At 46.1% G+C, this 22872-nt stretch overlaps 1 protein-coding gene and 1 pseudogene across 3 annotated transcripts in view; one reads left to right on the plus strand and one right to left on the minus strand.

Annotated features, from left to right (window-relative positions):
- RBM6 (RNA binding motif protein 6) overlaps positions 1–20928 on the minus strand; it is a 77645-nt gene extending 56717 nt beyond the window's left edge. Inside the window, exons 1-4 of one of the 3 annotated variants that reach the window (XM_036030308.1) lie at positions 20781–20922; positions 19899–20002; positions 5922–6027; positions 551–1829 (exon numbers count right to left, since the gene is read on the minus strand). In XM_036030308.1, coding sequence (XP_035886201.1) covers positions 551–1829; positions 5922–5965 — 1323 coding nt within the window. In that variant the 5' untranslated portion in view covers positions 5966–6027; positions 19899–20002; positions 20781–20922. Of the gene's footprint in view, positions 1–550; positions 1849–5921; positions 6028–19898; positions 20003–20780 lie in introns of those variants that run through there. The other 2 variants (XM_028517894.2, XM_036030309.1) reach the window with 2 other exon arrangements.
- On the plus strand, positions 20385–22253 carry LOC114501838 (annotated as a pseudogene).
- Positions 22254–22872: the final 619 nt, after the last annotated feature.

The raw sequence follows: 22872 nt of genomic DNA on the forward strand, positions 1-22872 counted from the left end.
CTCTTAAGAGAAACAACACTGAACAGGACTTTTATAATCAGGGAAAAAACAAATAAAACTTTCTCAAAACTGTAATTTCCTTCTCTTGAATGAGAAAATAGGAAAGAAAGAGAAATTTAACACATGTCACTTATCAAAGATGTCATCTATAAGTAAACTCCAAAATAACCCTGGCTGGTGTGGCTCAGTGGACTGAGCACCGACCTGCGAACCCAAGGGCTGCCGATTCACTTCCCAGTCAGGGCACATGCCCGGGTTGCAGGCTAGGTCCCTAGTTGGGGGAGCATGAGAGGCAACCACATACTGATGTTTCTCTCTCTCTCTTCCCCTCTCTATAAAAATAAATAAATAAAATCTTCAAAAAAAAAAAAAAAAGATTTGAGCTGAGGGTCCTTCCTTCAGAGATGTACATTCCATTACCTGAGTACACATTTTGCTTTTTAATGGTTGTATAAGGAGAGACTCTGAACTAATGGTCCCGGACTCTGCACTTCGTCCCTGGGAAAAGCCTTATGAAAAGGCGAAAATGCATTTCCCTCCGGGAACGTACCTGAAGCTCCTGCTGGGCATCTCGAGAGGCTCTGCCCTCGGGGAAAGACTTGCTCTGGCCGTAGCCGAACACCGAGCCTCCTGGCAGCCTGTGGTCCACGTCCCGGTACTCCATGCTCCTGTAATCAGTGTCTTGCCGGCCGAGAAAGTCCAGGCCGCCTTCCTCTTTAAACAGGCCAGGATCGGAGCCCTGTTTTTCCCCTCCAGAAGGCTGTGACTTGTCTTGGTCTGGAAGCGGACTTTGGCTGTTCTGAAAGTCTGACGAAGACTCATGTTCAAAGGCTGCACCTTGTGTTTCTCCTTCTCTTGTGTCCGAGTGTTCAAATTCTCCTTTCTGAGCGCCGAAAGCAGGCCTTTCTGCTGCATGGTCGTGTGCAGATTTTTCTCTCTTGTTCACATTCATACCAGAATGTTCTCTATCTTGTGTAGAGGGCTGAATGTAATCCAAGATATTTGGGTCCGCAGAGGGCATCTCCCTACCCTTAAATTCCATACATGTCCCCACGTCTCTGCCCCTGAAGTCCTGGTCAGTCCTGGACCGGTGTCTCCCTCTGAAATCTGAGTGCGGTGCATCCCTGTCCCTAAAGTCTAGGTCACTAGTGCCTGACCCTCGGCCTCTGAAGTCCACCTGTGTTCCGTCTTTGTCCCTGAAGTCCAAATCAGATGCATCCCTATTCCTAAAGTCAGAACGAGGCGGATCTCTGGTCCTGAAATCCAAATCTGATAAATCCCTTCCCCTAAAATCTGTGTGAGATCCATCCCGGCCTCGAAAATCTAAATCGTAAGTGCCCCGGCCCCTGAAGTCAGGCGGAGGAACATCCCGACCTCGGAAGTCAACGGGGTGAGCATCCCTGTCTCTGTAGTTCATGTGAGACGCTTCCCTGCCTCTGTAGTCCATAGAAGTACCATTGCCACCCCTGTAGTCCATAGGTGGTCCTTCTCTATCCCGAAAATCCCCCGAGTGTATGTCCCTACCTCTGAAGTCCAACTGTGACGAATCTCTGCTCTGGAAATCAGAGGATGAAAAATCCCCCCCCCTGAAATCATGTCCAGATCCCTCCCCCCCTCGATAGTCACCGTGCAGTCCGTCTCTAACTCCATAGCTGAAAGAATGCTCTTCTATATTTGCAAAGGGAGGCCCCGAATGCCCCTGGAAATCAAAGGGAAGTGAATCTCTGCCAGGAAAGTTGCCAGAGTGTCTCTCTTGAGCATGACTCTTAAGGGGAGGAGGAGGATAATCCCTGTTCCACCCGGGAGCAAACCTTTCTTCTTGGCTCCCACTGTAGAAACAAAGACAGTGTTATTCATATTGTCCAGAGAGTTTGCAATCTACACACCAGCACATTCTTCTCTAATCACAGCAAATTCTTCTGTAAACATTTTTTTGGGGGGCAGAGTTCTGTAACAAGGTCCTAGATATGCAGAAAACAGCAAGGTTTTGCTATTTTAGGACGAAGTGGCGGAGTAAACTTTTACGCTCCCATCTCAGAACACGAGGAAAGTCAACACAAGGTTTTCAACATGACTGCTGCAGAAAAAGCTTCCACCCAGTCCTGCAACAGGGAAAATCCGCAACGCCAGATAAGCTAGCAATGGTGACACACTACAGAATGTCCATTCCCTACAGCCAGGAACTTAAAATTCCAAGATCAACACGATGGTTCCTATACAGCGGAAGAATCAATGCACTGTAAATTTCTTACAGTGAGTTTCAGGAGGTGTCTTTCTCATTGCTGCGTATAGGAGGAACATTCCGAAACATTTTATTACAGTTACAGCACGGACGCCGCCCAGCAGAATGGATGCAGGCCCCACATGAAGAAACGCTGGCTGCGAATAACCAGTAGGAGCACTCCTGTGCACACCAGCTGAGCGCCAGCCCTGGCTGCATCTGAATCCCAGTACGGTGGCTCCCCCTAGAAGCATTCTCACCTGGCCCCCACTACTGTAACTACACAGGGGTACCACAGAAGGCAGCATGGATCATGCCACAAAGCATGTGTAAGTCGACTAAGCCAAGCAATAGCGCCCAGGAGCTTAATGCTCCAAGGACCTAGGGAGAGCATTAGGCCTTCAGGCATTATTCCCAGGTCCCCAGTGAAGAAGCTGATATTCCAGATTCTAACGCTTCATGCTAATTTTTCACGGTAATAATTATTTCTAAAAATAAGTATAGTAGTCCTGGCTGGTGTGGCTCAGTGGACTGAGTGTGGGTGGGCCTGCGAACCAAAGAGTCACCAGTTCGATTCCCAGCCAGGTCCCCTGTAGGGGGCCTGTGAGAGGCAACCACACATTGATGTTTCTCTCCCTCTATTTCTCCTTCCCTTCCTCTCTCTCTAAAAATAAACAAATAAAATCTCTAAAAACACAAAATAAAATAAACATAAGTATAGTATTAAATTCATATTCTCAGTTTATAGAACTCAGGCAATAAGTGAGAACTAGCCCAGTCTTTTTATACTACCCAACTTCTGTCCTTTCCCTAACTTCCAAGTCATTTTACATTGTTTTGGCTTTGATAAAGTTTAGGGAATTTAAACAGGCAATTAGGTACCCAGAATTTTGACCTCAAGGGGAACAGTGGGACATGAAAAAGGAATACATTAAGTGATCTGAAGGGTTATATGCTATTTAGCCGTAAAACAAAAATATGAAGAGATCAGGTCCAGCTCAGTTCTCCTCCCAGAACACACAGGGTCCATGACAGGACCCACTCGAACTCAGACGACCCGATTATACTAGAAAGGTTCACAGGACAACTGATTCTGGGTCACTCAGTTCAAGACAAATAGTTGCAATGCCAAATCCCTTCTTAAAGTAATAAATTTAACAACAGCAACCTAAACATTACAGTTATGAATAATAAATTTTCAGAACATGATGATTTCCATTAGTCCCCATTAACATTAGTCATTTCTATGTGGTTCATAGAAATAACTAAGAGGAGCAAGTTTAAACACTCTTCATAAGTAATACAATTTAACACTAAAATGAAGACACTATACTAACTGCAACGTCTCCCCTGTTTAAGATCTTGCAGGCGGCAACAGTTAGCTTGCAGGAAGACTTAAGCCTCAGCAGACACTCACACGACAAGGGCCGAGGCGTCTGCACTGACTCGCTTTCTGACCAGACACACCCGACCCTGTCCCCAGACGCTGCCCTGGGGGGGCTCTCACTCTCGAGTTGAGAAGACCAGACAGATCCAGACTGGGACCTACTGTGCCGGGTTGTCAGAGCTGCATTTTATGCAGACTATTCAAGAAACGGTTCTGTTAACATAAAATCGCAGTGACTTTGAAAATAATTTTTAACCAAATAAAAAATTTTTAAGAAAAGTTGTTAAAATGAAATATAAATCATTTTCCTGCAAGACACCTTTTTTACAAATCCAAATTAGTCCCCCTAAAACTGATGCTGCATACACTATGTCTCCCTTCTACGCAAAGATCTTTAAAAAACAGCAGGTAAGGACTTGTAGACGAAAATAATTTTAAAGAATAAATTGGTCAAAGAAAAAGTGTTCTAAAATTTTTTAGAAAGTTAGGCAGTAGAGCTCAAGTTACCTAACATTTCTAAAGGCTTATCTAAACCATGTAAATGGATTAGTTCTTTAAGAAACAGCCTTCACTTACAAAATAATTATCCATAAATATAAGTAAAAGGAATAGCTTATCGCTGCTCTAATAGTCTCCTTTCTTTCTCACTGCTTCACTAATAGATTCACTTTAAACTAAAAAAAAAAAGAACAGATTACAATCTAAACATATAAAAATGTAAACAGTACAAGCCCACTGATCTAGGGGTCGGCAAACTTTTCCCATAAAGAGCCAGACAGCACTCATATTAGTCTCTGTCACAACTGCTCGCCCGTGCCACTGTTCGCCTCGGCATGACAGCCACCCCAGACCATCTGTCAGGGGATGGTCCGGGCTGCGTCCCAGTAAAACAGAAACAAACTATGGTCCGCAGTGGGCTGACCACTGATCCAGACCTGAATACTCTGCAAGAGAAAACATACTCAGCGTCACTACGACTGCTTTAATTGAAGGATCGCTAAGCCCAAAGACCCCTATCATTTAGTGTTTATGAAACACTAGCTTTACTAAATATTATATGGATTTTTTTACTCGATTCTCTACCTCAGTTTTTCAGGGGACCCCAAGCTTCAGAAGAATAAATAGAACATCTATTAAACCTGAATAATAAAATCTTGCAGACTATCAACCCAAAAGGAAATTTACGAGCAACAGAAGTCTCAACTGGAGCATCAACATGCAAAAGTTTTAAAAAATACTGTCATCACCCTGGCTGGCGTAGCTCAGTGGATTGAGCGCAGGCTGCGAACCAAAGCATTACAAGTTTGATTCCCAGCCAGGGCACATGCCTGGATTGCAGGCCACAGCCCCCAGCAACCGCACATTGGTCTCTCTCTCTCTCTCTCTCTCTCTCTCTCTCTCTCTCTCTCTCTCTCTCTCTCTCTCTCTCTCTCTCTCTCTCTCTCTCTCTCCCTCCCTCCCTCCCTCCCTCTCTTCCCTCTCTAAAAATAAATAAATAAAATCTTTTAAAAAAATACTGTCATCAGTGTTTGTTATATTGGCTACTTAAAAAATCACCTCCCTCCACCCTGCCTGGCGTGGGCACAGTGGACTGAGTGCCACCCTGCAAACGTTTTGGTCGCCAGTTGGAGTCCCAGTCAGGCCTCGGGCCAGGTCCCCAGTGGGGTGTGCAAGAGGCAATCAGCTGATACACTGAATATCAATATCTCTCACACACCGATGTTTCTCTTCCACTCTTTCTCCCCCCTTCCCCCTCTCTAAAAACAAATAAAATCCTTTTTAAAAGGGACCTCTTTCAAAAATATAAACTAACTCCCTTCAAATCTAAGCTACACGACTGAATGGCACCACATTCCTCACTGATCCCTGCCCTCCCTGATGCCTCGCCCTGAGATGCGGCTTAGAAAACTGCGTCCAGTCATTTCTCTTTCTCAGAACCTGTTCTGGTGGCTGAAAACCAAAGTGCCGCACGGGCAGACGCAGCTCTGGGTTCCAGAAATGTACTAGGGAACTTAATGGAATACTGATGTACATTTGTAAACATTTACGCTGACTTTCCTTATTAGCCAAGTATGTATTATGTCGCTACAAGACATTTTTTAATACTTAAAAAATGCTAAAACACAAAACACTTGGCATGCTGGGTATTTGGTCTCAAAATCACTTCAAAAATGACTAGAAACTTTTTCAAGTTTCCAATTTTTAAAAACCAGAGCTATTTCTATACAGAGAAAATATCCTCCTTTATAGTAGACCAAAAAAAATTATACTGTATCATTGAAGTCCTAACAGTATTCAGATGTGCAGACTTACCGGAAAGGCCCTGTCCTGTTAGCAGGCCGAGAATCCCCCCACATCTCTTATGTCCAGAGGGCCAGGAAGCAGATCCTTCGCTACCAAGCTCCCGCCACAGCAGCACCTACACAGAACACACCGTGACACAGAAGCACGTTAGAAAATGAAGTACAGGCGACACTGGTTTCTTCCCGCCTGGCGGACGCGGGACTACGTCGGCAGGGCTAGTTTCGGAAGTCACCTTTAAACACTTGCATATTAACTTATAACAAGAAAAATAATTTTTAATGAAAGATGCGTACTCCGGAGCACCGCAAGCTTCTCGGTGTAGTAAGAGTGCTTCATGTTTAATAAATACCGACCCGTTTTTCCAGCAGCCATTCTACTTCCTCTCTGGAAAAGGCACGCCAACGAAGCGCGCCCGGCGACCAGAACAGGCCGCTGCCCTCGCCCCAGCGGCAGAGCTCTGCGGCAGCCACCAGAACAGGGGCAGACTTTCAGGGCACTGGGTTCGGCAGTAGTTGCCTGACACCAAAAGCACAAACGAAACAAAGAGAACAGCGGATAAAGCACACTTCCCTGACTGCAGAAACTTCTGTGCGCCCAAGCATTCTACCGAGGGCGCGGAAAGATAACACACAGGCCTGGAAAGCGGCAGACCAGGAAGTTCCGAAGTCTAGTCCCTGCACAGGAATACTGAACAACAAGCGGTCACTGCCTAAATCAGCTTGGTTGGAAAACAGTCAAAAGTCTGGAACAATCAAGCGAGTGCTCAGTCAAGCCATCTTCAAAATAACAGGAAAGTTCTGCGTTTTCACTGGTCCCTGACCCGCCCCCCACCACGGCAGCGGTTTTAGAGTTGAAGCAGTGGCAGCCCGGTCCCCAGCCCGCCCTCAGGGCAAACCTCACTTGCAAGCTGCTGTGTGTACTCCTGGTCTAACCTGGCTGGGCATACCTGAAGGGTCCATGCAAGGTGCTTGTTTCTATTTCACCTCGACAGAACTTGGGCGGGGTGGGGGGGCAAGCAGCAGGGGTCATTGCTAATAAAACCCACAAAGCAGACTAGAGACTCACATATAGAGAGAAGTTGGGGTAAAAAAAACCCTTGAAAAATTAGAATATTCCCAAGCAACACGTACACGGGAAAACTGAAAGCCACACACACGCCCAGACGCGTGGTCGGACAAGACCTGAAGAGACTTTAACCTTTCACCTTGGGCTAACCCCAGGCTTAGAGCAAGCCCGGCTAAGTGCCGAAGGAGTGTCCCAACACAGAACCAGCCTGCAGAAGCAGTTTACTTTCTGCTTTTCTCTTTTTTCGGTTTTTGTGGTGTTTTGTTTCTTTTTGGTTGGTTTGTTTTTTTGTTTGAACTCCTGGTGTTCGAGGCAGTCTTGCTTAAACCATCAGATAACCAGAGGAACAGCGGGCCCCAGGGCCCCTCTCCCCTGACTGCCCAGTGAGCGGACGGCGGCCCCGCCTGGGCTCACTTCTTTCCTACGACATTTCTGGAGCCAGAGCGGCCCCACCAAGGCTCTCTCCTGCTGCTGCTTCTGTTAGGCCCTTCCTTGTTTCACCCCAGCTTTAATAAACGCGCTCTTGCCCTGGCTGGTGTGGGCCAGGGGACTGAGCACCGACCTGCGAACCAAAGGGTCGCCAGTTAGATTCCCAGTCAGGGCACATGCCTGGGTTGCAGGCCAGGTCCCCAGCTGGGGGTGCACGAGAGGCAACCACACACTGAGGTTTCTCTCCTCTTTCTCCCTACCTTCCCCTCAATCTAAAAATAAATAAATAAATAAAATCTTTTAAAAACTTGTTTAAATACCTCTTTAAAAATAAATAAATGAATGTACTCTCAAAAAAAATTAGGTGAACAAGCACTACAAAAAAAAAAAAAGAAAAATGCCTAACATCAGTGATCAAACATGACAAAGAACAGTCTTTGCAAAAATAGTTTAGAAAATGTCCCAAAATAGACTACCATAGCCTTGAACAATTTTTAAAAATCACCAACTAGAAGAAAGGGGAGAATCTGATTTCCAGAGTTACTACATTATAATACTCAAATGCCCAATTTTCAACAACAACAACAATAAAAAACCCACAAGGCATACAAAGAACCCAGAAAATACGGCCAATTCGAAGAAACAAAATAGATCACAAATCCATCCCTGAGTAAGCCCACACATCAGACTTCCTAGACAAAGGCTTCGTAGCAAGGGTCTTAAATATACTTAAGAACCAAATGATAACATGGACAGAGAACTAATGGAGATTCGAAAAACAATGTATGGACAAAGTGAGATGATCAGCAAAGGGAAACTTATACAGAGGAACCAGACAAAAATTCTGGAACTGAAAAGTACAATTCTTGAAATGCAAAATTTGGAAGAGTTCAACAACAGAGTTGAGCAAGCAGAAGAAAGTACTGGCAAACGTAAAGATAGGTGGGTTGAAATGATCATGTCTGAGAAGCAAAAAGTGAAAAGAATGCACAAAGGTGAGCAAAGCCTACGGGGCCTGGAGACACCACCCAGGGGGCCGATACCAGATTACAGAGCCCTGGCCCGGCACAGCTCAGCTGGCGGGGCATCACGGGAAACTACAAGGTCACCGCTCAGGCTCTGTGCTCTGTCCCCGGTCAGGGCGCTTGCAGAAGGCAACTACCGGGAGGCAACCAATGCATGTTTCTCTCCCACATCAATGTTTCTCTCCCTCTCTTTCTCCCTCCCTTCCCCTCTCTCTAGACATAAATAAATAAAACTTTTTTTAAAAAAGAGAAAGAGGAAAGTAAAGGAACTGTATAGGAAGACTTTTTGTATGCTGTTGAACTTAAGTTGGTATAAATTCAAGTTAAATTGTTATAACTGTAGAATGTTAAATGTAATTCCCATGGTTACCACTAGAAAATTATCTATAATACACATAAGAAAATGAGAAAGAAATCCAAACATTTTACAACAAAAAATTCAACTAAATGTAAAACAAGGCAATAATGCAAGAAACCACCCCCCAAAAAGCTATAACGCATATAGAAAATAACAAAATGGCAGACGTCCATCCTTATCAGTAACTACTTTAAATGTAAATGGTTTAAATTCTTCTAATCAAAAGACCAGAGGCGGGCACAACAGATAAAAAAAGATGATCCATCTTCACGCTGGCAACAAGAGACTACTTTTCCCCACACACGGCTTTACCCCGTCTTTAAAATAGCACAGACGAGTCTGAGGAGCCATGCGGCATCTTGCTGCCTCTGTGGCACACAACTCAAATCTCATTTATCCACCTGCTAACCTGGCCCTTTCTCAGAAACACAGACACCATCCAAAAATCTTCTGATAGCCTTGTTTTTAACTGTTGTGGCTTGTTAAATCAAAGCAGCTGAATTTGATCAAGTTCAGTATCCTTTCCTTCAACAATTAACTCATCTTTCTGGGCTTGAGATTCTGAACAAGCAAGAACTGACCTCAACAGAACCCTGCGGAAATACCTTTCACCTGAGAAGTTCCGGATCTCGACAAGAGAATCATCGTCCTAAATCACGTTGCCGGGGAAGAGAGCACACACAGACCTCACCTGGGGACAGCAACCAGTGGAACACCCTGGAATAGGTTCCGTACGTGACTGCAGGTAGCGTGAACCGGCAACCTTTCGGTCTGCGGGACGACACCCAGCCCACTGAGCCACACCCGTCAGGGCTTAAGTGTGTATTTATGTCTGAGTTTCCAGTCCCTCTTCCGGAAATTTATTCTCCAGATAGTTACAGTGTGTGGTGACGTGCTTACAAAGGCCCATGGTGCAGCATTGCTGTAATAACCAAAGATTATAAACTCTAAATGTACAAGGGGAGACCGCCCGAAAAACAGAATTTATTTATTAAAAAAGTATGTATTTATTTTTACACGTTTAAACTTCAGTCACCTTCAAAGTACTCTCCAACTGACGCAATACACCTATCGAAATTTCTCCACCCCTTAAAAGTTTTTGAACCCGTTGATTTTGATATCTTTTAATGCTTCTGCCATTTTTTGTTTCACCTCTTCCACATTGGCAGAATGTTTCCCTTTGAGCACTTTTTTCACTGGGAAAAACAGAAAAAAAGTTGCTTGGTGAGAGACTGGGTAAACAGGGAGGGTGGGGCACAGGAGTCGTGTTGTGTTGGGTCAAACACGGCTGAACACTCAGCAGTGTAGGCGGGTGCACTTGTAAATCACCCCTCATGAGATGGGCAAACACAGTGAGCCTTCAAAAAAAATTCACTGAAGCTGAATGCAGCCTCTCACAACAACGCCAGCTGGTACACTGATTGACATGGATTCTTAGAACACTCAACTAGCAAGGGAAGCCTGATTACAAGGGGCCTATCCTCCAAAAGATAATTCCAGTTTTTGGGGTGTCCTCCTTATATATCAATAGAGTATATTTGTATTGTTGAAATACTATGCAACTCCAAAAAATAAGGTAGCTATGTTAATTGATATAGAGTCAGCTATTATACATTAAATCTAAAAATATGTGCAAAACACTATTTGCAATAGTGTCATCTGTGCAAAACAAAAGAATACGTACAACAGAGTTAGAGGACTCAACACCTCCTGATCTTAACACTTACCACAAAGCTACCCCACTCAAGACAGTGTGGCACTGGCGTCAGGATAAACACACAGATCCATGGGAGAGGATCAAGAGCGCAGAAATAACCCCTCACAGTCAGGGTGAAGTTTTTTAGAAACGAGTGCCAAGCCCCTTCAGAAGCAGGAACAGTCTTTCCTACAAGCAAGACTGGGGTAACTGGATGTCTCCATGTGAGTGAACGAAAGCACCAAGCACTGCTTCGCATCCACTAGGGTGACAATCATAATAATGAAAAAATAAACAGACGGGTAACTGGCAAGGATGTGGAGATACTGGAACCCTCACACACTGCTGGTGGGAACAGGGCAACATGTGTCAAACCCCGTAGTAGCGGTTCCCTCCAAAGTGCTCCTTGCGGTAGCTGAAGTTCCTAGACATGCAGTTTAACTCAGCAAAGCAAGGGATTACAGGCCTTGGGACCAAAATGATCTGAACCCGAAAAGGGTAAAAACTCTGAGTTGCTGGCACTGAGCCAGGGCCGCTTTTGGTAAGCAGAACTGGTGCTTTGGAATAAACCGAGGGCCAGCTCAAGGCTTTAAATGCTGAAGCTCATCAGCCCTCAGCAAAGATACTGGTTGACATGCGCAACAAGACAGGAGTCAGGAAAAGCAGGAATCTAGACTAGCCCAACTGAAACCAAGCGGCACTGAAACACCAATTCCACACACGAGCGCGGCTGGCAGTGCACATGCAGGTGGGAGTGAACTGCCACCCAGCGGCCCCAAGCCCACCCCCCACAGATGCACACGACGAGTACCCGGTCCCCACGGGGCGTTCTGAGGACTGAGATGTGAGCCTGGGTGAGGCTGCTGCAGGTGCAGACCTTTGCAGTAAACAGTCAAACGAGAGCCTTCAAGGTCAAAGTGAAACATGGTCCCCCGCAAACGGCAGTTAACAAGGGCCCTGAGAAAGGCAAGCACCACGATCAGTCGAGCCACGGACCGGGTCACATTCCCAGTGATGCCCTTCTCGAAAGTCCTTCATGTTTCAGCTTTGCAGTCGCGCTCCCTGAGAACCCCGAGACTCTGGTTTCCAGGAAGCCGACCAGTCGGAGACCGAAGCCTGCCCATCTGCAGGTCTACACCCTTTACAGCGGGAACCATGATGGCAGCTGGCTGTTTCTGAGCTGTTTCCTGCACCTTTCATTCCTGATTAGTAAAACATTCCTGGCAAATGCTCTCACTCAGGTCCATGCTGCACAGATCCAAGAATGTCACCTTCTAGCCACACAATTCCAAATCCCAAAGACATCCCTTCTTTTTAATTACAATGTCGGTTCCAGAAGACAACGGAGCAAAACCAGGGGTCTTGTTCTTTTAGTGCTGGCTGAAGTGCACAGCAACTTTACTCTGCTTTAAACACTCTAATTATCTGCCCTGGCTGGTGTGGCTCAGTGGATGAGTGCCTGCCTACAAACCAAAGGGTCACCGGTTCAAGCCCTGGGTTGTGGGCCGGGTCAGGTCCCCACTGGGGGTGTGTGAGAGACAGCCACACATTGATGTTTCTCTCTGTCTAAAGTAAATAAATAAAACCTTAAATAACACAAACTAATTTTCTCCAAAGTATTGGGTTGGCCAGAGAGGCTGTTTCGTTTATTCCACACGACAGTGACAGCTCTAGTAATGCTCAGTTGTCTTTAACTTCATTCGAAACAATTTTGTTAGATTGTATTGTGACAGCTGTCATATCAGCATGCGTTAAAAAAAAACTTATCACTTTGGCTGGTGTGGCTCAGTGGATTGAGTGCCAGCCTGTGAACCAAAGGGTCATCAGTTCGATTCCCAGTCAGGGCACATGCCTGGGCTGCAGGCCAGGTCCCTGATAGGAGGCACATGAGAGGCAACCACATTGATATTTCTCTCCCTCCCTTTCTCTAAGAAAAAATAAATAAAATAATTTTTAAAAATAAAGAAAATGGGTCAGACATAAATGTAGAAGCTAAACAAAAAAGCTTCTATTAACAAAACAGAGAAAACCTTTGTGAGCTTGGTGGCAGCAAATACTGTTATAAAGGATCCAGAAAGCATCAACCATAAAAGAAAAGAAAAAGATCAAAATTAACACTTGCTCTTCAAATGACGCTGTTGAAAAAAATGAACAGGCAAACTATGGAAAAGGGGGGTAAATATTTGTGACACGTACCTGACAAATGCTCACGATTATTAGTCATAAGGAAAATAGATTAAAGCCACAATAACAGTACACATCCACTAGGATCGCTCAAATTAACAAGACTTGCCCTGGCTGGGGCGGCTCTCAGCTGGTTGGGCATCGTCCCACACACTGAAAGGTTGCTGGTTCGATTCCTGGTCAGGGCACCTGCCTGGGGTGCAGGGTCAGGGCACATATGGGAGGCAACCAATCAATGTTTCTCTCTCACATTGATGTTTCTCTCCCTCTTTCTCCCTCCCTTCTCTCTCCACATTCAATAAAACAAAATTTTTCTTTACATAAAATTAACAAGACTCACCAAATGAAATACACACAGATTTCCAGCAATCAGACCTCTCATACATTGCTGGGAAAATGGCAAAACAACCACCTTCAAAACTGCTCTGATAAACGTTACCCCAGGATCCAGGAACTCCACTCCTCAGTATCTGCCTGAGGTAAAAGAAAACAAAAGACTTGTACAGGTGCGTTCACAACAGCTTTATTCGTGATAGCTTTTTAAAACGGGAACAACCCAAACGTCCATCGGTCGGACATAAGCCCTGTTTGGCGTCCTGGAGGGTCCCCTCACTGAGGCAGCGCACACTCCAGTGAGGTCTCAAGTGGAGAGGAGCCTTTATGGCAATATGGAATAGAGGCTGGTGAGAAACGGGAGCAGAATCAACAAGACCCATTTTTTAAAATTACGTATTTTTTATTATTATTGATTTTAGAGAGGGGAGGGAAGGGAGAGGGCGAGAGAGAGAAAGAGAAACATCAATTTGAAGTTCCGCTTACTGATGCATTCACTGGTTGCTCCTTGCACGTGCCCTGACAGGAGATTGAACTCATCACCTTGGTGTATCGGGATGACGCTCTAACCCACTGAGCTACCTGGCCAGGGCTTAATTACGTAGTTTTAAAAATTGTGGTAAAATATACATAATATAAAATTTGCTATTTATCATTTTTAAGTGTACCGTTCAGTGGCATTAAGCACATTCACATCGCTGTGCAACCATCATCACTATCCAGCCATGTAACTTTTTTCATCTTGCAAAACTGAAACTCTGTATTCATTAAAAAGTAACTCCCCATTCTCCTCTTCACCTAGCCCTCGGCAACCAACCTTCTACTTTCTGTCTATATGATTCTGACTACCCTGAGTACCTCTCATGATGCTAGGGGAATCATACAATATCTGTCCTTCTGTCATGGGCTTATTTCGTTTAGCATCTCGTCTTCAAGGCTCACCCATACTGCAGCATCTATTAGAATTCCATTCCTTTTTCAAGGCTGAATAGTGTCCCATTATAGGTATATACCACTGATGGACACTCGGGCCTTCCATCTCTTAGCTACTGTGATTAATGTGCATGGTGGACAAATGTCAGACTCTGTTTTCAATTCTTTTAGATATGTACCCCAAAGTAGAACTGCTGTATCATATGGAAATTGTTTTTAGTTCTTTGAGAAGCCACCGTACTATTTTCCACAGCAGCTATACAGTTTAACACGATAGCACACATGGGTTTTGTTACGGGGTGAATTGTGCTACCACCACCACCACACCCCCGGTCCAATTCATATGCCCAAGCCCTAGCCTCGAATGTGACTGTATTTGGAGATAGGTCCTCTCAGAGGGTAATTAAGGTTACAGAAACCACAAGGGCGGTGCCCCAATCCACACAGGGCTGGTATCAGAAGAAGAGACATCAGGGGTGCGTGCACAGAGAAAAGGCCACGCGAGGACACGGCAAGCTGAAAGAGTCCTCCCCAAAGACCAACCCTGCTAGCACCTTGACCTTGGACTTAAGCCTCCGGACCGTAAGAAAATAATTTTCTGTTGTTTAAGCCAGTTTGTAGTATTTTGTGATGGCATCTCTAGCAGAACAATATTAAGTTCCAATTTCTTTACATCCTAACCAACCTCTATTTTCCTGTTTGTTTTGGATAACAGCCATCCCAGCAGGTAGGACCTGGCATCTCATTGTGGTTTTGATTTGCATTCCCTAATGCTGACATTGGGCATCTCTTTGTGTGCTTATCAGTCATTTGTATATCCTTCTTTGGAGAAATGTCTATTTAAATTCTTTGCCCAGCCCTGGCTGGTGTGGCTCAGTGGATCGAGTGCCAAAAGGTTGCCAGTTCGATTCCCAATCAAGGCACACGCCTGGGTTGCAGGCCAGGTCCCCCATGGGGGGCATGTGAGAGGCAACAGATGGATGTATCTCTCACGCATCAATGTTTCTCTCTCTCTTTCTCCCTCTCTTCCCCTCTATCTAAAAATAAATAAATACAATCTTTAAAAAAATAAAAATAAATCCTTTGCCCAGTTTTCCATATCTTCTGGATATCAAGCCCTTTATCAGATACATGATTTGCAAATATTTTCTTCCATTCTGTGGGTTGCCCTTTTACTCCGTTGATAGTGTTCTTTGATGCAGAAAAATTTTTAATTTTGATGAAGTCCAATTTGTCCACTTTTGTTGCCTATGTTGGAGTCATTCAAGGGACTGTTGCTAAATCCAATACATAAAGTCTTCCCACATGTTTTCTTCTAGGAATTTTAGAGTTTTAGCTCTGACCGTTTAGCAGCAAGATCAATTCTTTTTTTTTTCTTTTTTTAATTTATTATTTTTATTTTAATTGTTCAAATACAGTTTTCTGCCTTTTACTCCCATCCCATCCCGCCCCCCAAGATCAATTCTTAAAGAAAGCCTTGGCTGGGTAGCTCAGTTGGTTAGAGCATCATCTGGACAGGCCAAGGTTGTGGGCTCGCTCTCCAGCCAGGGCACATGCAAGCAGCAACAAATTAGTGCACAAATACGTGGAACAACAAGTTGATGTCTGTCTCTCTGTCTCTACACTCTCTAAAATTAATAAATAATTTTTTAAGTAACACATAAATATTTTTAAAAGCCCTGGACAGGTGACTCAGTCAGTAGGAACGTTATCCCATAAAGCAAAAAGCTGCAGGTTCAATTCCTGGAAAGGGCACATGCCTGGGTTGTGGGTCCTGTCCCAGTCGGGGACAACAGGTGCAAGAGGCAACCAATCGATGTTTCCCTCTCATTTATTGTTTCTCTCCCTCCCTTCCCCCTCTCTAAAAAAGGGTGCAGCCACTGTGAAAAATAGTACTGGTGGGTCCTCAAAAAATTAAAAATAGCGCTCTCCCTCTCCAGAACACGCCCACACCCTTCTTCCCTCTCAGGGTGCAACCAGGGGAGCTAAGGGCAGCAGCAGCTCCTCTCGGGCAAACCCCCCACCAACCTGTCTCCAGGGCCCCTTCTTCCCTGACAGTGAGCTGACATCGGCCCTGCCCGGGCTCATTTCTTTCCTGTATCACTTCCAGAGAGCCAAAGCGGCCCCACGCAGGCTCTCCCGGTGCTCCCTCCATCCCAAACCCTTCCTGGTTTCACTGTCCCGAGCTTTGATAAACATACTCTCAAAATAAAAATAAAAATAATTGAAAATAGAATTACCATATAGTCCAACAATTTCACTTCTGGGTATAAATCCAAAAGAAATGAACACAGGGAAGGACTTCAGTCGACATTTCTATGCCCATATTCACTACACCGTCATTCGCAACAGCCCGAGGTGGAAACAACCCAAATGTCCACCAGTGTAATGTATGTCCATACAGTGGAATACTATTCAGCCTCAAAAAGGAATGAAATTCTGACAGATGCTATAACATGGGTGAAGGTTAAAGATATGACACTAAGTGAAATAAAGACCAGTCACAAAAGGACAAATATTGTATGATTTACGATTCGACTTTTATGAGGTACCTAGAATAGGCAGGAAGTAGCACAGCAGCTGACAAGCGCTGGGGCAGGGGAGAATGGGAAATTATTATTTAACGGGAGCAAACTTTGGGAAGATGAAAAGAGTTGCACAGCTAGATGGTAATGACAGCTGCACAACAATGCCAATGTACTTAACGCCACTGAACCGTACACTTAAAAATGACCCTGACCAGTGGTGTGGCTCGGTGGGTTGGCGTCATCCCGCAAACTGGAAGGTCACTGGTTCCATTTGTGGTCAGGGCACATGCCTGGGTCGCAGGGCTGGGCCCTCGTGGGGGCAGATGCAAGAGGCAACCAATTGCTGCTTCTTTCCCTCTCTTTCTCCCTGCCTTCCCTTCCCTCTAAAAATAAACACATAAAATCATTTTTTAAAAATTAATGGTTAAAATGGGCCTGGCTAGTGTGGCTCAGATGGTTGGAGCGTCATCCCATACACCAAAGGGTTGCAGGTTGGATTCCTGGTCAGAGCACATACCCAGGTCGCAGGTTCAATCCCCAGTCAGGGCACATGCAATACGGCAACCAATCGATGTTTCTCTCTCACATCGATATTTTTTTTTTTCTCTCTCTCTGAAAGCAATGAAAAACATGTCCTCAGGTGAGGATTAAAAATATGCTTAAAATGGAGAAGCCCTGGAGAGTTTATTTCCCAATCTGTCATCAGTTTAGCTAAATAAACTCATTAAAAAAAGTTATTGGTTGCCCTGGCTGGCGTAGCTCAGTGGATTGAGCGCGGACTGGGAACCAAAGTGTCCCAGGTTCGATTCCCAGCCAGGGTACATGCCTGGGTTGCAGGCCATAACCCCCAGCAACCACACATTGATGTCTCTCTCTCTCTCCCTCCCTCCCTCCCTCCCTTCCCTCAAAAAAAAAAAAAAAAAAAGTTATTGGTTAAACTGGGGGGAGGGGAAATGAACCAGAGAGAGAAGAGGCCACCCCACCTCAATAGGGTCGCTACTCCAAAACAAAACTGACAAGCGTTGGCAAAGATGCGGAGACGCTGGAACCCTCGGGCGTCACTGGTGCGAATGTAGAACGGTGTTGCAGTTGCTGTGGAAAAGCAGCATGACGGCTCCTGAAAAACCTAGACACAAAACTGTCACATGACCCCCACTTCTGGGTGTAAACCCAACGAAAGCGAAAACAGGGCCGTGAGGAAATATTGGTACACCCACGTTCAGGGCAGCATTGTTCACAATCGCCGAAAGGTGGAAGCAACCCAAATGTCTACCAAAAAATGAACAGATAAAACACCCATACACACCAACAGGATATTACACAGCCTTAAAGGAGAATAAAGGTATCAGTTATATCACAATAAAAATTTTGGTTTTGATTTTTAAAAAGGATTGAAGTTTGGATACATGCATGCGATGACATGAATGAACCCTGAAAACGTCACGTTAAGTGAATGAATTAAGTCGGACACGAAAAGACAAATACGGAATGATTCCACTTACACGGAGCACCTGGAACAGGCAGACTCACAGAGACAGAGTTAGATTAGATGTTACCAGGTGCTGCAGGGCAGGGGCGATGGGCATTACTTGGTTAACGGTGAGAATTTCTGCTTGGGGTGATGAAAGTTGTAGAAATAGTGGCGATGATTGCACTACACTACATTGCGTGTGTAATTAACAGACTGAATGTCACACTTAAAATGGTTTAAATGGCAAATTTTGTTATATCACAACTTTGTTAAAAAATTAGTAATACACAAAAAATATGACTTATACACCTTAAATGGGCGAACTGTGTGGTGTGTGAATTATATCTCAACACCACTGTTTTAAAAAACGGTAACAAGGGTGGCTCACGTTTAGTGGGCACTGTTTGCACACAAGGCTCATCATATGTATGACAATAACTCCACGACCACCTGTGAGGCAGCTACATTTCTTAACCGCATTTCAAATGCGCAGAAACTGGAGTCAGGCAATTGACCCAACATCACTGAGTGGAGTCGTCCATCAGGAATTCGGACCCTGTCAGCTTACAGAGCTTGTACTGACTCTGTTACACTGAGTCCCACGGTGTGCCAGGAAGATGCCCCCTCAACTCGGTAAGTGAGATGAACACTGTATGGTGGGAGTCTAGCAGAAAACGTAATTCTAAAAAATAATTCTAAGCACTTGGTGTATAGCTAAAAAAGTCCGAAGAAATGATTGATTGTCTTTAAATTTTCTTTTTTTGTTTTTTATTGCTATTTGATCTTTTCTTTTTTTAATCCTCACTTGAGGATATGTTTACTGATTTTAGAGAAAGAGGAAGGGAGAGATAAACAATGAATGGTTACTTCCCAAACGTGCCCTGACTAGGGATCGAACCCACAACCTAGGTATGTGCCCTGACTGGGAATGAACCCACGACTTTTTGGTGTGTCGGATGATGCTCCAACCGAGTCACCCGCCCAGGGCTATTTTTTTTTTAAGTTTGTTTTATTTTAAAGATGTATTTATTAGACCTGGCTGGCGTAGCTCAGTGGATTGAGCATGGGCTGGGAACCAAAGTGTCCCAGGTTCGATTCCCAGCCAGGGCACATGCCTGGGTTGCAGGCCATAACCCTCAGCAAGCGCACATTGATGTTTCTCTCTCTCTCTCTCTCTCTCTCCCCCTCCCTCCCTTCCCTCTCTAAAAATAAATAAATGAAATCTTTAAAAAAAAGGATGTATTTATTTATTTCTAGAGAGAAGGGAAGGGAGGGAGAGAGGGAAAGAAACATTGATGTGTGGCTGCCTCTTGCATGCCACCAACTGAGGACCTGGCCTGCAACCCAGGCACATGCCCTGACTGGGAATCGAACCAGAGACCCTTTGGTTCTCAGGCCAGCACTCAATCCACTGAGCCACACCAGCCATGGGAGCACTGTTTTTTTGATCTTTAATATTTAAAACTGTCCAATAGTTTTAACCTTAATATAACTCTGAACTAATTAACACCAGTACATACAATAAACACTGTGGAGAAGAATATAACCTTGTCCCCAGGCATCTGCAACAAGATGGCAGAGATCACTCAGTAACCTCCTCCCTCGACAATTCTCCTCTGAAAGACCAGAATAACTTAGGACACTAAAGGCAACAAAAACCCAAGTCTGGCACCAGAATTCTGTAAAGAAGGGTGCTACAGGTGTCCAGAAAGAGAGACCTAGTTCCTATCCTATAGGTCTGGTACATAGCTGGGTGCTAGTGAATAAGATTCAGATTCAACTTTTGTGTTTCACCAAAATGGTAACATGCCATTAGTTACTGTAGACATTGACAGCCCTACCAGCGTCACTCACCAGTTCTTGACACCTCCCCCTACCGTCCTCACAAGCGTGCAGACGCTTACATCACATTAAACCCTTCACACCGGTTGCATTACTCAACAGGAAGTTGAAAACTAACAAACCTAGGACACAATCCAGAGTTCAGAAAATGAACAGGTGACCAGGCGCATCAAAACCTACTGAACTCCTTCACTCAGATCCAGCAACTCTGACTTCACAAGCAAACCTGCAATATGCAAAAAATACAATTACCCTTACAGTTCATGTAAACTCTATAAAACAAGGCCCTTTCCAGTTTTTTTTAATAAATGCATTCCGAGAGTTGAACACAGTAGCAAAACATCAATTCTAAAGTTAAGAGCAAAACCTATTTGCAACGCCAAAAGGAATCTAAAGACTGAATACGAGGGAAAAACCTGCTCCTCCCACATCTGCCCAACGGGCGCAGAACCCACCAGACCACTCCCCACCCCCCACCCCCAGATTCTACTGCCCAGGATGACGGGATCTGAGCTCTCGCGCCCTGCAGTCCCGCCGAGGCCACTCGTGTCCGCCCTGGTCCGAGAGCGAGGCTACGTGCCTGGCTCAGGAGGGCTCCCCCTCGAGCGATGCCTCACATCTCAACCAGATTCCTGCAAAAGCAGGTAAAAAGAAGGAATACGGGGCCCGCCTGCGGGCACCGCAGAGCAGGAGCAGCAAATCGCAGCCACGCGCCAGTCCCCGACCCCGCTGGCCCGCCGCCCCGAGGCTGGACCGGTAATTCTACCGCCCTCCGGGGCCCGCCCCTGGCCCGCGACCGTTCCGGGGCGTTCCTCCCGTGGGCGGCGCCTCCCTCACCACACCACCACTGGGCTCTCTCCTTCGCGAGCTAAGCCGCGGCCGTCCGGCCGCACCGAAGCCGCGGCTTCCAGGCCGCGCGGGCCCTGGACGTCCACCGCGGCCTGGCGGGCCGACGCCGTGCCCGCAGCTCCCAGCACGTCCCCGCCGCCTCCCCGGGCCCTTACCGAGGCGGCGCGGCCTCCGCGGCCCGCTCCTCCTAATCCTCCGCCGCAGCCACCGACCCGGAGTCGCGGAGACCGGAACTTCCTCCGCGCAGGGCCGCTGTCTCCACAAAGGCGCCGCGCCGCCGCCTCTAGCGCTCGGCCCGCCGGGATATGGAGTATAGCGGCGGGTAGCGCCGACTCCACTCCCGCCGTGCCCCGCGCGTGGGGGGGGGGGGCAGGGGCGTGTCCGCGGAGGCGGGGCGTGAGGGCACGCCGCTCGCCGGCGCCCAATGAGAGGGCGCGCCTTCCCGCCCCGGGAGCCGGACCACTGGGGGTCGTGGTTGGGCTTCTTGTTTGTGGCCACTAGTCCTCCAGTTTTCGAGGCGTGCGGTCTCTTGCTGGCTGGTCTGTTCGAGATCGCTCCCCGCCAGGAGCGAGGAGTTCACCCTGGCTTTCCTAACTCAGGGCTGCCTTATTGCCCGTTATTGTGAAGGAAATAAAAGCGAGCTCTCTTCAATTCGGGGGAAGGAGTTGCTGGCCCTGCCCGTTCCAGTTTAGCCCTTTTGCCCAAGATCGAGATTAGGTGAGAGAGAAGCACTTGAATTAGAGAAGCAATTGTCCCAAAATTCGTCTCCATTTACTTCTGATAGGTTTCCAAGTTAGACATTCTCAGAGCAAAAACACCGGGTGGACTTGTAGACGCAGAGCGGCAGAGCCGCATCGCTGCTGCTTGGAAGCGGAATACGCACCTCCCGCATGACCCCTCTGGCCAGCAGGATACCTCAAATGAGAGCTGTGCCCAGGCCAGCACCAGCAGCTCAGCCACCGGCGCCAGCTCCACCATCTGCTGTTGGCTCACCTGCTGCTGCCCCCACCCCACCCTGGCAGCCAGGTTTCATGGCCCAGATGGCAAGCAACCACTGCAGCTGGTTTGGCTGTGGGCTCTGCTGTCGGCCACAGGCTAGGTCATGCATGCCACCAGTGGGGGCTTCAGTGGAGGAAACAACGCGGAGACCTCAAGGGCTGACATCACTTACTAGGAGCCTCAGGCACCTCAGCTGACATGCTCGCCGCAGCACCAATGTGGTCCCTGCTACCAGAAGATGAAACCGTTTTTGGAGTGTGCACGGAACCAGAGTGACCTTAAGCTTTGTGAGGGTTTCAGCGAGGTGCTGAAACAGTGCAGATTTGAAAATGGATTAGTCCAATCAAGACGTTCATATTGAATAAATGGAAAGTCATCTCTCATGACCAAAATAATTTAGTATAAAGCTATCATTGACAGTAGAAGTATAATACTACCAGTTAAACTATCCTATCATTAACAGTTTCCTTGCATCAGAACTGCAATGGAAAAGAGTGTTCTTACTATAAAGAAGTTCATTAAGGTGGTATTGAGTTTGGGGCTGGGCAAGGATTTGCGTGGCCTTCTTAAACCAGCTTTTGTGATGTTACTGTTTGTGAATCAATTATAATAAAGTGATTTTCTCCCCCCACAAAAAAAAAAACCCAGGCGGATAGTAGCTGTGCAAAGGTTCAGTAGCCCTGCCTCTCAGGAAAATCCACCCAGCTTCCACCGGCCTTACTAGCTGTCAGGCAATAAATCTGGCTAAGAGGGAGTGGCCTGTGCAAGGTCACAGAGGAACTGGAAGTTATTTGCACATCAGCAATGTAGTGGAACACGGGGCATAACAGCTTTCAGTTTGCAGTTCACGTCCAGAGTCTCTTCCCAAGGCTGCCAGGTGTATTGTCTACACTGTGGAAATGCTTCCTGATTTCAGTCCCCTGGTGCCCCTGTCAGTGGACCCTTAGGGAAAGTAACCTGAATTTTAAGCCTAAATTCAACAGTATGGGACCAAAGGAAGCCTGCTGCAAGAAAAACCAAGAAAGCATTCTAAAATAAAGCAAACCTTATCTGTAGAGGAAGGAGGCTGTGGGGTTAAGTAGTCTTTAAAGTTACCTCCCCACTTTTTAGGCATCTTGTCTGGGTCACTTCCTTCAAGAATTGTATAAAGTACCTTTTGTGTGCCAAGCACTGTATCACGTGCTGGAGACACAGGAAAAAACAAAGCTGATAAAATATGTGCCCCAAAACAAAAATGAAAAAAAAATG

This window comes from Phyllostomus discolor, chromosome 7 (assembly GCF_004126475.2).
Source record: "Phyllostomus discolor isolate MPI-MPIP mPhyDis1 chromosome 7, mPhyDis1.pri.v3, whole genome shotgun sequence".
Lineage (NCBI taxonomy): Eukaryota > Metazoa > Chordata > Mammalia > Chiroptera > Phyllostomidae > Phyllostomus > Phyllostomus discolor.